The 15,626-nt window shown below is 37.8% G+C and overlaps 1 protein-coding gene across 3 annotated transcripts in view; it reads right to left on the bottom strand.

The window, feature by feature from the left end:
* The window catches only part of Sptbn1 (spectrin, beta, non-erythrocytic 1), a 129,461-nt gene extending 118,250 nt beyond the window's left edge, over nt 1-11,211 (bottom strand). For all 3 annotated transcript variants that reach the window (XM_005391031.1, XM_005391034.2, XM_005391035.1), the window contains exon 1: nt 11,017-11,211. In XM_005391031.1, coding sequence (XP_005391088.1) covers nt 11,017-11,164 — 148 coding nt within the window. In that variant the 5' untranslated portion in view covers nt 11,165-11,211. The remainder of the gene's footprint in view (nt 1-11,016) is intronic.
* Nucleotides 11,212-15,626: the final 4,415 nt, after the last annotated feature.

Raw genomic sequence — 15,626 nt, 5'->3', positions numbered from 1 at the left:
ATTTTCTGAAACCCACATTAGTGGTTCTCAGGTTAAGTCACGGAGGACTTCAGTACCCGCCGAGATAGGAATCTAGGGTAGTTAGCTTTGTTTTACCTAGAGCACTCTAAATCTCTAGAACTAACATATTGAAGAAGCACACAATTTTCTATTTCAAAATAAAAATTCTCCTGCCCCCAATTTTGCAAACCAGCTTACAGGATGAGGGATAAATTCCTTGGCATGGAAATCAAGGGTCTCCTTGTTCACTCTTTTTTATTCCCTCTGCACGTGGCTCCCATTCACTTGCTCAGTCTGAAATTTCCTTCCATCTAACTGACATGACCTCACCTTGCAGAGAACAGAAAATTTCTGCCAGCCAACAGGGCTTGTTTTCACTTAATCACTCATCTTTATAATTCTAATATTACTGTAGTGCCTGACACATAGTAGATGTTTAATGAATATTTTACTCATTCGTTCACTAATAAATGACTAAAGCAAAAAAAAAAATCAATAAGCACTCTAATAAATATGATTCACAAAACTTAAAAAAAGAGACCACTACCTGCTACAACAGGGTACTCCAACACCATTAGGAATAAAATCTAATTAGTTGATCAAAACTAGCATCTTAAAAAGTAGAACAGAAAATATCACAGTATTCCATAAAATACAAGTAAACATTACTTTGTGAAATGTAAATATATAGGGATTCATACACTAATATATAAATACACATATATTAATAGGTTGTAAATATAAAATGTTTCTTATGGATACTGTGGTAAAAACTATTTCTTCCAAAATTACAAAGCAGAGATTATATCACTATGATTATTCTGAAGTCCTTCAGTTTTAAAAACATAAAATCATCATACTCCATCATAACATTCCATTTCAACAATAATTATGTTGGCTGTGCAACTTAAAATGATTCCCTGAAAGCGAAGGAGTTTAAAAAACAAAACAAAACAAAACCACCTGTGGGCATGCCTGAAGATTATGTCTGATTAAATGCACCGAGAAAGCCGCAGGAGCACACCTGTTTATTCCATGTTGGGGTTTTAGGTTTCACATTAGTATCAGATGCATCCTCCAGTCTTGCACCCCCTCTATCCTGTATTTCTCAGGGCAGTCTTGAATACCTCTACATTATTTACAGGCATCCACACTAAACTGCCTTCCTCCAGATACCTGGAGACAATGAGTACAGTTCCAAGGACGGTGTGTTTGGGGGCTCAGGGGAGAGGCCAGAAGCACACACCAATCCTCAGCAGCGCAAACCAGTTCTAGGTATAAAACTGTGTGTTCACGGCAGACATGTAAAGGGCTAACAGATTTGGCCCTGTAAGCTGATTTCTCCAAAATCAATACAAAAATCAGCTTCAAAACCATCACATGGAACATATGTCCCGGCGAGAGTAAAAGGTAAAAAATGACCAAAGGACCCAGCTGAGATAAATGACATACTGCTAGTGCTAAGAATTTAAAAATTATTATTTTACCTTCTATGGGTGGAAAACAGTTATACCAGTTAGAATAACAATGACAACAGCACCCTGTTCCGCTTGTGGTCTAGTTTGAGGGCTTTGGCTGCTGTGACAAACTGGAGGTATTCTACGTTATTGTACAACTGTAACACTCCATTCCTTGTCATGCCTGTCCACTGTACTCACCAAATACCCTATGTTCTTGTCATAATAAAGTATTTCAATGGGGAAAAAATTGTGACCAGAACTTGTAAAATTGAACCACTAAATCCTCAAACTGCAGCTGTTTACATCCAGGAGTCTAAGCATGACACATAGAAAAGACAGGCAAACTACAGACGATGTAAGAGTGAGTACTTCTTTAGAGATGTCCTCTGTGTTCTTTAGAGATGTGCTCAAAAAAAAGCACCTTTTTGAGGAAACACAGAAAGTAAAAGAGGCACAGATGGAAAGAGGTCCAGAAATATCATCGTGATGTTTAGAAGGAATGGACAATGAAAGGGACCTTTAGCCTTATCTCTTACAACCAAACACGGGTAAAAGCCAGGCTTGAACAACTTGCGGCACAAAAGGAGGCAGGGCCAAGCTGACAGCACTGTGTAAAGGGCATCTGACCCACTGTGTGATGGGTTACGGGCAACACCTAAAACTGCCAAAGGCGGACCGCTACCAAGCTGACTCTGCAGTGGGCAGGTACTGCAAAATTGAAAATCTAAGACGAATACTCTTTGCTGGGAGAGAGACTGAACTCCAGGGTTCTAAAAATAAACTGGCTTTGCTTTTGTTTTTTTATTAGATGTCTTAATTCAGATTGCTGAAACAGAATTCCATAGACTAGCTGTCTTAAACAACAAACATTTGTTTCTCATGGTTCTGCAGGCTTGCAGTCAGGGTGCTAACATGGTTGGGTTCTTGGTGAAGGCCCTCTCACATGGTGGGAAACAGTATCACTTCCTGTGTCTTTTGTGTGGGGAGGACTAGCTCTACTCATGAGGTGCCCTCCTTCGTAATATAATTAATTACTTCCCGAAGGATTCACCTCTTAACACCGTCATATTAGGGACTAGTATTTCAACATAAATTTGAGGGAAGATGTAGACATTTAGTACTTAGTCTTTTCAATCATGTACATGGAAAATATTCCAAAACATATGCATCAAACTATTAAAAGAAATTATCTTTATGGAGTGGGATGAAAGTAAGTTTGGAGAAGAAAACATTCACTGTTCACTTATGTAGTACTTGGGTTTTTTTTTCAGAGCATGCATTGTAATTCACAATGTAGTGCATAATTTTATAATACATTTTAATGTAAAATTCTTACACACAGAACTTGGAGAGGTATCACAAAAATTAGGGAGGAATTTCCCGAAAATGATATGATAATTAGCAGGCATGGCTGTGAATGAGCTCTTCAGTCTGACAAGTGCTCAGTAACTAACTGCATTCAGATTTACATGAGGCGCTGTAAGGAAAGTTGTAAGAAATATTACTCATCATCACTGTCTTCAAGGAATTTGCTAATCAACTAGAGGGAAAATATAGCTAATTTCACCTTGTGCACTAAAACTAATAAACTAATAAACTAATAATACCTAGGGACTATAGTACTGAATAATAAGGGCCAAAGAAGTTTCTCAAAGAGAAAGATCAGTGTGAACCACATGAGCAAAATGGCTTCACGTTAGGAGTAGGCACAGACTAGAGACAGTACAGAGTGCTTGGTTTTCCCGACAATTACAGGGTGATCCAATAGGTAATACGGAATGCAGGGTGGACCTGGAAAGTAGCCCAGTATTTCCCTGGCTTCAGTTCATCTGTTTCTTAAGATGCCTACAGACACAATCTGGTAACTAATAAAGGAACTTCACATACATGTTCAAAAAATCTATGGAGTCTGCAGAAATTTAAATCTGTATGGCAAAAGTCTTATCAGCTTCACCCAATAACATACAGCCATCACCCAATTATGTCACTATCTTAGAATTCCGAAAATTCACAGGCTTGCAGCAAAGAGGTCAAAATTCAGAGCTCAGCAAATTCCCCTGAATCCATTTTAACTAATGGGAATACGTAAGAGATGAGATTGTAGAAATGGATGTGTTTTTCAGCTAGAGGATAAATAGGCTAAGATTCAAGACATATCACAGCACACTTTATATAATACAGCCAAACAAAACTTCTTGTTTTATACACATGGTCTGTTTTCTCAAAAGAGATTACATGTCGGTATAGAACATGCTAAGATAATACTTATGTCACTGTCATGCTAAAAACCTGGAATAGTGCTCTAGTACTGGGCCCCTGTCCTGCTTTAAGTGCTTGGTCCTTCGGTTCCAAAGAAGCAAGCAAGGGATAGACTGTGTTTTCAAGTTACAAATTCACAATACCTTAGGTGCCAACTAAACATCTGATTAGAGGCATATTCTAAAGGACTGAAATTCTAATGTTTATTTCTGTTTATTAACAATGTTTTTAATGACATTAAAGGAAGTTGTTCATTACTGGTTCCTTTCTTTTAAAAGGAAGCAATTAGTGAAAAGCAAACATAACTTTGCTATCTTACAACATTTCTTCCGGGCATATAACTCAGTGGCACAAGCACCCACCTGGCAAGTGCAAGGTCCTGAGTTCGATTCCCGCTACCAAAAAAAAAAAAAAAATTGGAGACGAACATTTCTTTATTTCTGAATCAAGAACATCAATCTGTATCTGAAAATGTGTTGTGAACATTGTTATTTATTATGATCTTCCTAGCACCTCTGCCTTTTGGGGTGAACAGGTCCATGTGGTTTCAAGGAAAAATGCTATGTCCCTTATCTTTAACATCCCAGACTACAGTTCACTGGTCCAGAAGTAGCCACTTGAACAAAACACAGTAAATTATTTCATTGCTCCCAAACACCCCTAATGTTTCAAGAAGCATGGCAAAGGGGAACCGATGGACAGTGAAGCCCAGAAGCAGATGGCAGCCATCCCTCATCATCTCGAAGACCACCTACATGGACAGTGATAGAGACCTGCTGACATGAAAAGGCTACAAAAAACCCCAAGAGATTAAGAAGTGAGGTCCTGATGTACAGTATATTTCTCTCCCACAGTATTCTGCACTACACATGCCAGCTTTCGTCTCTAGCCTCCAACCATATGTTCTTGGAGTTGTGGGTAGCTAGATGGCAATGGTATGTTTTGTACATACAGATTTCTGCTCTTCTTCAATGCCTGGGAGTACTTCTTTCAAAGATAATCAGTTTTATGTGTCCAGCTAGCCATGACCTGGCACAAAAATCTGTCTGGGCTGACCAGAACCCAAACACCACACCCAATCTTACAAAAATTTGAACCATAAAACCTCAGATATTAAGTCATTAACATCATTTAGCAGTGAGGCCAAAAGACAGAAAAGTTGGCAAGAAGTAGAGCTGGAATTGCAGCACACCAAAGTCAGATGGTAGCTGAATTATGAAGGAGCAGGTACTATTACTAAACAGAGGGCTCCAAAGCGTGTGGCACATGGCCATCTGAAAAATGCAGACCACTTTCTGCCCTCCATCAGCCAGTCCCATGGATTTCTGTGTCTCATTTGCCCAATACTTGGTAGTAATTCTCTTCTCTTCCCCAGTTTGATCACACACATCTCTTGTGTTCCTTCAAGTATATTAGACTAACTAAAAATAATCCTGAATGCAGTATTCTTTGCAGAGAAGCCAATTTGCAAACGCAAACTAAATATTTAGCTCCTGTGTTACCCGAAAATCTCCCACTGGATTTACTATTTAGTATGATCATGTCAAGACTACCAACAAATTTACAGTTTAACTGTCAGGTCCACCTTTAACGGACTGGGTGTCACAACACCAAAATGTAATTTAAGAAGTCATATAAAATCTCCTCAGCATCAATTTTCTTAACAGATTAGAAAATTAAATTGAATGGTATCACTGAGGATATTGGTTAAATAAACCCTAGCTATTCAGGAGGCTGAGGCAGGAGGAATGCTAAGTTCAAAGCTGATCTGAGCAACTTAGACTCTGTCCCAAACTATAGATAAAAAGGGCTGGGGATGTTATTCAGCAGTATAGCACTTGCTTGGCTTTAATCCTATTACTAGAAAGAAAGAAAGAAAGAAAGAAAGAAAAACCCTTAGATATTTGAACTGCACTGTTAATTATAAAACATATCTTGGAACATTTTCAATTTGCTCTTTAGTGGCACTTTACTTTTAAAGTACACAAGACTTTAAAAATGTCCTGTACATAAACTAAATGTCTTCCTTCATCTACTTGCTCATAGGTCCACTTTGGTAGAAAACTGGCAGAGAAGCTAATGTATGTATGTGAATTTAATAAAGGCAACAAATATAAAAACTTTCTAAGACCATAGTACTCTTAGGTCGGCAGTAATACAACAGATCCGCCATCTGTTTCTGGGCAATCACAAAATAAAAATCACAGTACTACAGTCTTGGTAGCTTTTAGAGTATTGCCCATCCTTTCTCACTAATTCACCATTATTTATACAAGAGTGCAGAGACAGACATGAGCTACTCACATATCAACAACATGGATGAACCTTGAAAACGTTTTGCTAAGTTAAAGAAACTATTCATAAAAGGTTACATCTTGTACGATTCCATTTGTATGAAATGTAGGTTAAAATGTAGATTAGTGACTGCCTGAAGCTGGAGGGAAGGGAAAGTGGGAAGTGACTGTTAATGGTATAGGATGGGATTTCTTTTTGGAGCCACAAAATGTACTAAAATTAGATCATGGTGACTGTTGCACAATTCTGTATGTTTAAACATTACTGAACTGTGTACTTTGAAGGGGTAAGTTATGAAATGTATATTTTATCTCAATAAAGTTGGAATATGAGAGATAGGGGAGGGTAAACGTGAGGAAAGTAGTACACTGAGGTTACTGAAAAAGAACCTGAGCTCTGGAAGGCTGAGGGCAGACAGGGGCTGAGCTAGGAAGAGGGATCAGCTATCTGGTAAGTTTAATGAAGCAGAGGAACAGTTGGAAGCAATGGTAGCACGGCTTCTATCTCCTGGTTCTCTGAAGCTAGGATCACTCACCTCAGCTACCATGAGATTTCAGCCATCACTTAGAAGATAACAGAAACTGAGGTAGAATCAAGAACAGTAGTAGCAGGAATCCAGCTGAATTCTAAAGCAGGGAAGAAACAATTCTATACTAGTGAGAAAGAAAGGGAGAGAAGGGGAAGAAAACTAGAAAAATCTATACTCTCCAAAAAGAAAGATTACTATGCTCCTACAGTCAGAAAACTACTGAAGCTATTTGTATGTGAAAAATAAATTGAGGGTATAAGCTGGGAGTATACATAATGATCTAAACAGACTTCCTCTTTATAGAAGAGGGGAAACCTTGGAATATGCATCAGTTTAACTAGCATGCTACTTGTTGGAAAGGTTGACTAGGTATTCTGCAAACTTTCTACTGTAAGAGCAGAACGTAGATGCTGGAGAAATAATTATCTTTGTTGGTATATTGCATCTATTTAACAGAAGTTTAGTACTGGAAAGCACAAAGGGAGAAATCTATTTTTTAAATAATGGTTCAATTGATACAATACTCCTCATCACATCTAGTCAAAGAGCCAACTATGTGCTCTTTAATAAAGAGATCAAGACCAAATACTTCATGGACATTTCAAAGACCTTGTTCTTTTAGCAAGATGTACAAAATTTTTAACCAATAGCTAAATGTTTATGTGAAGGCATTTGAGCTGCACTGTCCAAATCAGTGGCCATTAGCCAAGTATGACTACTGACCATGTAATATGTGGCGTAATAAGGTACTTTCAAAGACTTAGTATAAACATGTAAAATATTTCATTAATAAATTTTGATGCCAACTACATGTTACTATATAATAATATTTTGTACACATTAATTAAAATGTCTTATTTGGAAAATTTAAATTCACATGTGGCTATTGTTATTTATACAGCACTGATCTGGGAATTTTTTGCTTAGCTGATTAAATGCTTCTCCCACAAAAATAATAATAAAAAAAAAATGCTTCCCCAAAACTCTTAATCACTGAAATAAATGTCTATGTAAAAGGCAGTTTGGCTTATATAGATGGTCATTAACAACTGCTATTTTATTTACTCTATATATGTAGAGGAAACAATTAGGAATATAGGTTATTTTCCTATGGCTGACCACTGTCCTTAATTCCCCCTAAACAATACAAATACAATGTCCACAACTTAGCAAAAAGGCTCTTATGCAAACTTTCAGCTCATAAATACTGATGACTAATAATCTCTAAAGTAACTGCTTTCTAAACTCAATCATTTTGTTAGAAGTAGTATTAGATGTTTCAGATGTTTTTATGTTTTTCTAATTACAAGATAGTTCTAAATTTATTTCAGAAAAAATTCAAATATAGAAATGTCACTCAGCCATAAACACTGACTATTTTGGTATACATTTCTCTCAAATTTTTCTTCACTGTTCATTAGTATTGATAGACATTAACTCTGTAATTATTTTTATCAATATTCTGAAACTAAATGTTGCACATTTTAAAGGACTTCCTCTCTTAATTTATGTTGATTTTACAAAATGTGAACTACAATCACAAACATCCTTCATTTGTAAAAAGAAAACATTTACTTTTGACGTCTAAGATTAAAGTTTTATGATTTTTTTCTTTCAAATAAAAATAGTATTTTCCAATATGTTCAGTTTATTCTGAATCACATGTTCTACAATATTGAGGCAATCAGGTCAAAGGTCAGGAATGTAGTGTAGGAAATAATTTACAGAAGACATAAAAATCACTTCACAGTACTGTGCCTCAAGGCTGAACCAGCATGCTACAGTATCTTTGCTACTTGATAGAACCGAAGAATATTCTCGTCTTCTTGTCTGAACTCTACACAGCCAAACCAAGGAAAGGAGCAAGTACTGTCCACCATGTTTTCATTCTACGTTCAATTTTAGATATAGGAATATGTCATCAGTCTCATATAAAAATGTTATATTTCAAAGACAGTATAAAAATGTAAAACCTCACTAACAACTTTTCATGCTGATAAAATATGCTGAACGATGATATACAGGATATATACATTTTGGATATATATAAAAACTCTGAGTATGTGGCAGTAATTAATCTTAACTCTATTTTCTTAAAGTCTATTTTCTATCTAAGTCTTAAATTTGTACAAGCAAAAAAGTTGAGATACTCCCTCTTTAACCAGCTTGCATGAGGGAGAATCTTTCAGATGAAGGTTTTCTCTAACAAAGAGCTGTTTTCCATCCTGCCAGGTATTCCAGGTGGATTCACAGATGGAAGAGTACAGTTCTCTGTGCTGCTTCTTGGTCATCAAGGCTGGTGTGCCAGCAGTCAGTCCTTAGCAAGTTATTTAATCCTCTGTTTCCTTAACTGTACTTTACAGATAATAATCTCTCTTATGCAACTATTATGGGATTAACTGTTAATATATGTAATGCATTTAGAACAGTGTCTGACACACAGTAAGCACCATATTGAAAGCTACTATTATTATTGTGACACAGTTATTCTGTGATCTAGGTAAACATCCTAGGAAAGTTAGGACAAATGATGAATACTAAGGACAGCTGGAGTCTCTCTTCTAAACATTTGAAAAGACCAAATATAAAAAGTAAGGAACTGCTCTGCAGTCTGTAAGTGAAACTGTCCTAAAAGGAGACAAGACAGGGTAGGGTATCCTAGAACCAGAAAGTTAAAGACTTATGATCAAAGATAATTAGTCACCACCAGCATACTTAAGACTCAAATGAAAATTAAAGAAAAAGGGGAGGGGTTAAAGTACAAGTCAATCTACTAGCACAAGTAGAGATCATAGCTTCCATACTAATGAATAAGCTAGAAAATAAAAGTCTCAATTCTACAGTGAATGACTATCTGACTACTTATTCATTCAGGCTAGTTCATAAAAAGATCTTAAAATCATCATCACCCAAGACGCAAATTACCCTAAGGCATTTTCCTATACCTATTAGCTGACTGCAGTCACAACAGCCATTATCCTCTTCCTCTTTCCTAGTATATTTCAAATTTTCTAGCCAAGCCTTTCCGATAGGACTGACCAAATCTTCACTCTAGAGATGCATTCTGTTCAGATGAAGTCAAGCAGCATATCCTATTCTCCAGCTCAAGAGGATGGAGACATGCTCTTATCTATGGGAATGTCTGGAAGATCTAGAGGCCTGGGCCCTGGGGCAACCACCTTGGAACTACAAGATAGGGCCTGCTCGTGAACACAGGTTACACTAGCTTAAGTAAAAAAAGTAGAGAGCGAAACTAGGTTCTAGTTAGAACCATTTAAGTTCAGGAGTAAGCTTTGAGTAAAGGCTAAATCTGACTATCGTGTGACCAATAAATGTTCTCTGTTACTTGGGGTTAGGTTTATTTTTACTTGAAATGAAGAGAATCCTAAATGATACATGCTTCACAGTCGGACTCCATCATAAAGATAGTACAAGTAAGCTATTTTCACCATGAACAGTAAACTGACTTGTTCGGGTCATGACTAGTTGGGAGGGGACTAAATTCAAGGCCTTTACATTGAGCTACATACTCAGCACCTTTTTTTAGTTTTTTATTTTGAGACAGGATCTTGCTAGGTCACTAAGCTGCTCAGGCTTGGCTTGAATGTGTCATTCTCCTGCCTTAGCCTCCCATAATGCTGGGATTTCAGATACAAACCTCCATATCTGCCTAAGTCTTGACTTTCATCATGATTAAAGATACTGGGGGGAAATAACAAACCTACTTCTCTTTAGAAACAATTCCTTTTGAACTCTCAAAAGTATAGAGGCAGTACTCAAAAGGCAGTACAAAATATTCTACTTTGACTCTTGCTTTACATATAATTCAATATTGCTGAGTTTTCAAGTGATGGAACCTTTTCCTCATTTTCAGGGGAAGTTTAAGTTAACATACTCCCACTCCCCATCCTAACCAGGGGCATTCTCAAAGTATGCTCTAGGTATCGAAAAAGAACACAGAACTAAGAAATCACAGTGAGGATGTAGCCCCACTAATATTAATAAAGCAATGGCAAACTTACCTATTACAGAATAATATATGCCCTTATCCTAATAAGCTATTGCCTCTCAGATGTGACACTAACAGTACAGTGTTGTACAGTTCCAATCAATGAATATATCACAAGCACAAAGTGCACAGGCTGTTTGAGATATCTTTGTATGTAAGGCACAGTATGCCTCAATATTTTGAAATGTAAAATATATCAAAAATAACAAAATCCTTAGCCTTTTCTGAACTACCATAAAGAGATCACTCTATACTCTAAATTATTTTGGCCATTAGGACTGAGCTCTCCAAACACAAAACTGACAACATCACAAAATGGTCAATCTGCTCTCATGGGACACGTTTAAATAGAAGTGAGACATCTGTCAAATAGGGTGGCTGTAACAGGGTCAGAGTAGCTGATTTCAAAGGAGATCTTAAACAGAGCCTCCTGGGCCTCCATGATGGAGTGAAAGAGGACTCACCTGCCAAAGCCTTGATGCGGGACCGCTCAAAGAGCCGCGCAGAGCTGTTCTCATTGTCCCAGTCATCCACGTCCCAGCGGTTGTTGACATCACTGTACTGTTGTTGAATCTCAATGTTGTCATAGTCGGTGGCTACTGTGGTCGTCATCTTGAACTGTCTCAGCTACTCCTCCACATCAGCTCCTTTTTAGAGTTCTGTGAGAAAGAAAACAAAGAACATATTTAGCTGTCCAAAGTGTAAAAACACAACAAAACAAAACAAAAAAAACGAAGTGTATACATTCCTCACAAAATCTGCTGGGCTAAAAGTGAGTAGGAAGTAAAACAACTAGTGCTTGTCCAGAACCGGCCTTCTGGAGTTTTGAACTTCAGCACTGCCTCATAGTACACGTGTGATCAAGTTACAAGCTATTTTGTATGTCCAAGCTCTTAGCGTCTCCAAATCATGAAAGAGGAAAGACACATCACAGATTGTTGAGAGGACTGAATGAGATGACACCCAACAGTTTTTTCTTGTCTCCAAAGTTTAAACTGCAATTTTAAAGTTTTATCAGCTGTATCTACACCCACGTGGCACTTCTGAAAGAACTCATTTATTTTTGTTGGGTATCATCATAAACTGTAATCTTTTAACGTCTCATTCATAAAATGTTATATAAGAGAACAAATCATTTCTTCTGTATATTTCAATAACATTCAAAAACTTACGCCCAAGATTTAGATACAAATATATGGCACCAAGGATAGTATCAGTGCATAGTAGATGCTCAATAAATGATTGCAGTTATTTAAAATGTTATCATAAATTCTCCAACCGACATTCATACCCACTCTTCAGGAACCCACTGTGAGTCAGTGTTCTTTCAGGGGTAAATATAAAAGACCTGGACCTCAACTTTTGGCCCATCACTCTCTTTACTACACTACTGTCATAGACTTAAGGACTATGTTTAACTTTAAACAGAGCTTCTTGTTTCAATATAGCTGTTATTCACTCACTGAGCCTAAATACTGTACACTGAAGACTTACAACATGTTCAGCACTGTTCCAGATGCTACGGATAACAATAAACAAGTTATGGACCTGGCTGCAATGAAGCTTATGTCCTAGTAGAAGGAGCTGGATAAGAAAGCACACAAGAAAAGATGAGAGAATTAAAATAAATTGAAGGCAGAGTAACGTGAGAGAATATTTTAGACCTGATGGTCAAGAAAGGCCTAAGTTGGTACTGAAACTGAGCCCTCAATGTCAAAAAGGAACAAGGCACACACAGATTGAAAGGAACAGCCAGGCAAAGGAGTGGCATACTGAAGGAGCCACGTCTGCAGTGTAGCTGGAGTCTGGTGTGAAGAGGAAAGACAGGAGATGAGGCTTCAGAGGTGGGTGGGGCCAGGGCAGGAAGAGCTATGATTTGGGGCGGGGGGCAGAGGTACTGCGACTTGAACTCAGGACCTTGTACTGGCCAGGCAGGTGCTGTGCCACTAAGCTATATCCCTGGCCCTAGAGCTGTGATCTCAGTGTGTATGGAAGCCACTGCAGGATTTTAACCTAGTATATGACATTCCCTGCTATATGCTTCTAAAGGATTATTCCTGGTGCCTTGTGGAAAACAGATTCTAGGAGGCAAGAAAAGAAGGAGGGGCCAGTTGGCAGGCTACTCCAGAAATGGTGGTGTTAGGCCCTGGACATTGGAGTCGAGATGTATGTATGTTTCAGAGAGAGTAGTGACAAGGCCTGGGGAAGGACTGACCAGATCTGAGGCATCAGAGAACTGCTGGCCCAAACCAGGCTCTGCATGTGACTTGCACTGGTATGATTAAATTCCTGGATATTTTAAATTTAACCACAGAGACTCAGACTTAGGCATATAGAGCCATCTAAGTACGTTAACTACAAATTTGAAGAAAGGGAGGGAAAAAGATGATTCCTCTTTTAGTGGTAGGAAAATGCCCCAAAGGAAAATATGTTATCCTCCCTCCCCCACTCCATATTAAGATTTAGACATTTATTATAAGACTTTTATACCTGACTGCTCACTTAGCAAAAGACTCATTCAGTATGCACTGAGAATGTAAATAGACTAGTGTAGGCTTCATCAGTAGAGCCTGTGTGCTGAGAGAATCAGAGCATCACACAGCATCACAGGACTCTTCAGGGGATATTTTTTCCCTGCACACATGCCACCATGCGAAAAAAATAAAGCTAAATATACTGAGAAGAAACATTCCTCTTATTAGGCTTTTAACTATATACAATCAGGTTTTCAGGATAAATAAGCTGAAACAAGTGTACAACTGCCTCCTTTTTCACGATTAGCTGTTTTCTCATGAGCAATCCAATACCACCAATATATCCTACATCTTCAGGAAGCAATGGGTCCCCCTTACAACTGACCCATAACCTCTGTAATCATGTAGCACTCATCATCACTGAACAGAAAAATCTTGAATGGAAGTAAAATATAGGCGCTCAGACAGGCATGATCAATTGCAACAGGATAAATGTACTGATTTATCACATTTTACTACTTACATTACTAACATATTTACAGGATTTCATAAAAACACCAGAAATTATAGAAAACTAATCCAATAAATATATTCTATTGAATATTTTTATAGTTGCATTTAACAGCTATAAACCGCTTTCATAAAGAGACAAAAGAAGGAAATTTGTCATACACCATTTGACCTTAGAGGTAGTTAATTTTCATGACTGTATCAGCACCAAAGACATCTTTAAAATTCAGCCTTGGAAGATTTTGTCTCTGGTTGTGTGTGTGTAGTATTAATTCCAAATTCTGCACATACGGAAAATCCCACTTAGTGCTGCCCAAGGTGAAAGCCAAACACAGCGTTAGCTGTCTCTAGACAAGCTTTGAGGGTTTGGTGCCACCTGCTGACGGATGAGAACGAACCACAGCAGGGCCTCCAGGGCCACTAACAGCAAGTCCAGCTCTGGAGCAACCCCAGCCAAGGGCCTGTTACCAGCCCAGTGACCGAGCCTCTCCCTATCACTGACTCATCCACACTCGGATCAAGCCAGGATCCTGCCACGCAAATTTTTTTGTTCTCCTTTGTAGTTATTAAATTTCTGAAAGTCAGTACTTGTCATAGCCCAGAGAGAAAAATTTTATTTGCTGTTATTTTCTGTCACAGAGGTAACAGATAAATTCATAGGTTTTTTTGTTCTATAAAGAAACAGAGGTCATACTTAAACTTCCTTCCAGCACACTCTTCTGTTGCTCTACAAAACCTCCCACAGCATCCCATTTCCCTGTCTGACTCTTATCCCAAGCTAACAACTGCTCCAGGATAGGGACAGCTAAGTGCAGTTATTTGGTGGACACTCTGCTCTCAAGAAAGTCATATTTTTAAAGTAGGCAGCTAATAAACATGAAAGTATATTTAATAAGGTGCTTCTCTATGTACTATTAAAATGTAGACTTCCCTTTTTAATTTAGTCCTTAGCCAGGAAAAGAATGAATTTTAATCTGAACCTCTCAGATTTCACAGAGCAAAGCAACAAATAGAAAATAAATGGAATTTTCATTGGCATCACACATGAGCACACACACACAAAGGCGCAGTTTCTTAATACTCAAGCTTAATTAAAGGTTCAAATAAATTAAACAAGATGAAGGTGACCAACACTTGCCAATTCTCTTTAAGGAGGAAAACCAGATGCTAACAATTACTTCAGTAAAACTGACAGACCTAAATGTTCTGCAAACACTCAAAAATCTCCCCTCTTTACTCATAAAAGGCTTGAAAAAGCATGAACGATAATGCTGGTATGCTAATCTTAAAAACAAATTAAAAATAAGTCCTCCTCAGGACCTGAACAAACCAAACTGTGTGTTTGAGAATTTCTACTAATCAACTATGAGGGTTTTGCCTGCACTTTCTCAACCATTCAGTTGCCTGAAGAAAAGCTGCATCTTGTTCACAATTTCACCACTGAGGCATCCTGTGGGATGTGCAAAATCGCCAATAAAGAGGGGTACCTGCAAGAAACCACTGTGATGAGTAAACACAGCTCACTGTTACTCATATTCATGGAGCTAGTGCCCCAAAGCACCCAAGATTCCATCCTGCATATTCAGAGCTGTCTGTGTACAAACACCAAGACATAAACAAAAGTCCCAATATGACAGTTAACAAAATTTTTCAATGCCACAAGTAAGCCAAGTGGGGTGGCTCATGCTTGTAATTCCAGCCCTTGTGAAGCTGAGGCAGGACTGCATGTAGCCTACGCTACACACTTATCTAAAATAAAATAAAAGCCACAAGTATACAAGGCCCTTTAAAAGTCATTCACTTTAAAATAATCAACCTTGCTTGAAGCTTTACAGGAACACACCTACTGTATAAAAAGCATGAAACAGCTGTACAAACTACAGCTGAAACTCACAGACCATTTTGGGAGGAAACAGTTCTCAGAGACCTATTTAATTAAGCTTATTTAATAAACACAGACATAAACAGTCTACAGCCCTATTAACATTTGTCTCTTATTTATCAATGACAGAGTGTGCTAAATCTCCCACTATTACTTACTAGTTTTATTAGTTTTCCTTCTACTTTACTAGAGTATAATATCTTAACTG

The sequence above is a fragment of the Chinchilla lanigera genome, unplaced genomic scaffold (assembly GCF_000276665.1).
Source record: "Chinchilla lanigera isolate Chin_1 unplaced genomic scaffold, ChiLan1.0 scaffold00040, whole genome shotgun sequence".
Taxonomy (NCBI): domain Eukaryota; kingdom Metazoa; phylum Chordata; class Mammalia; order Rodentia; family Chinchillidae; genus Chinchilla; species Chinchilla lanigera.
This window is presented reverse-complemented; position numbering and strand designations above follow the sequence as displayed.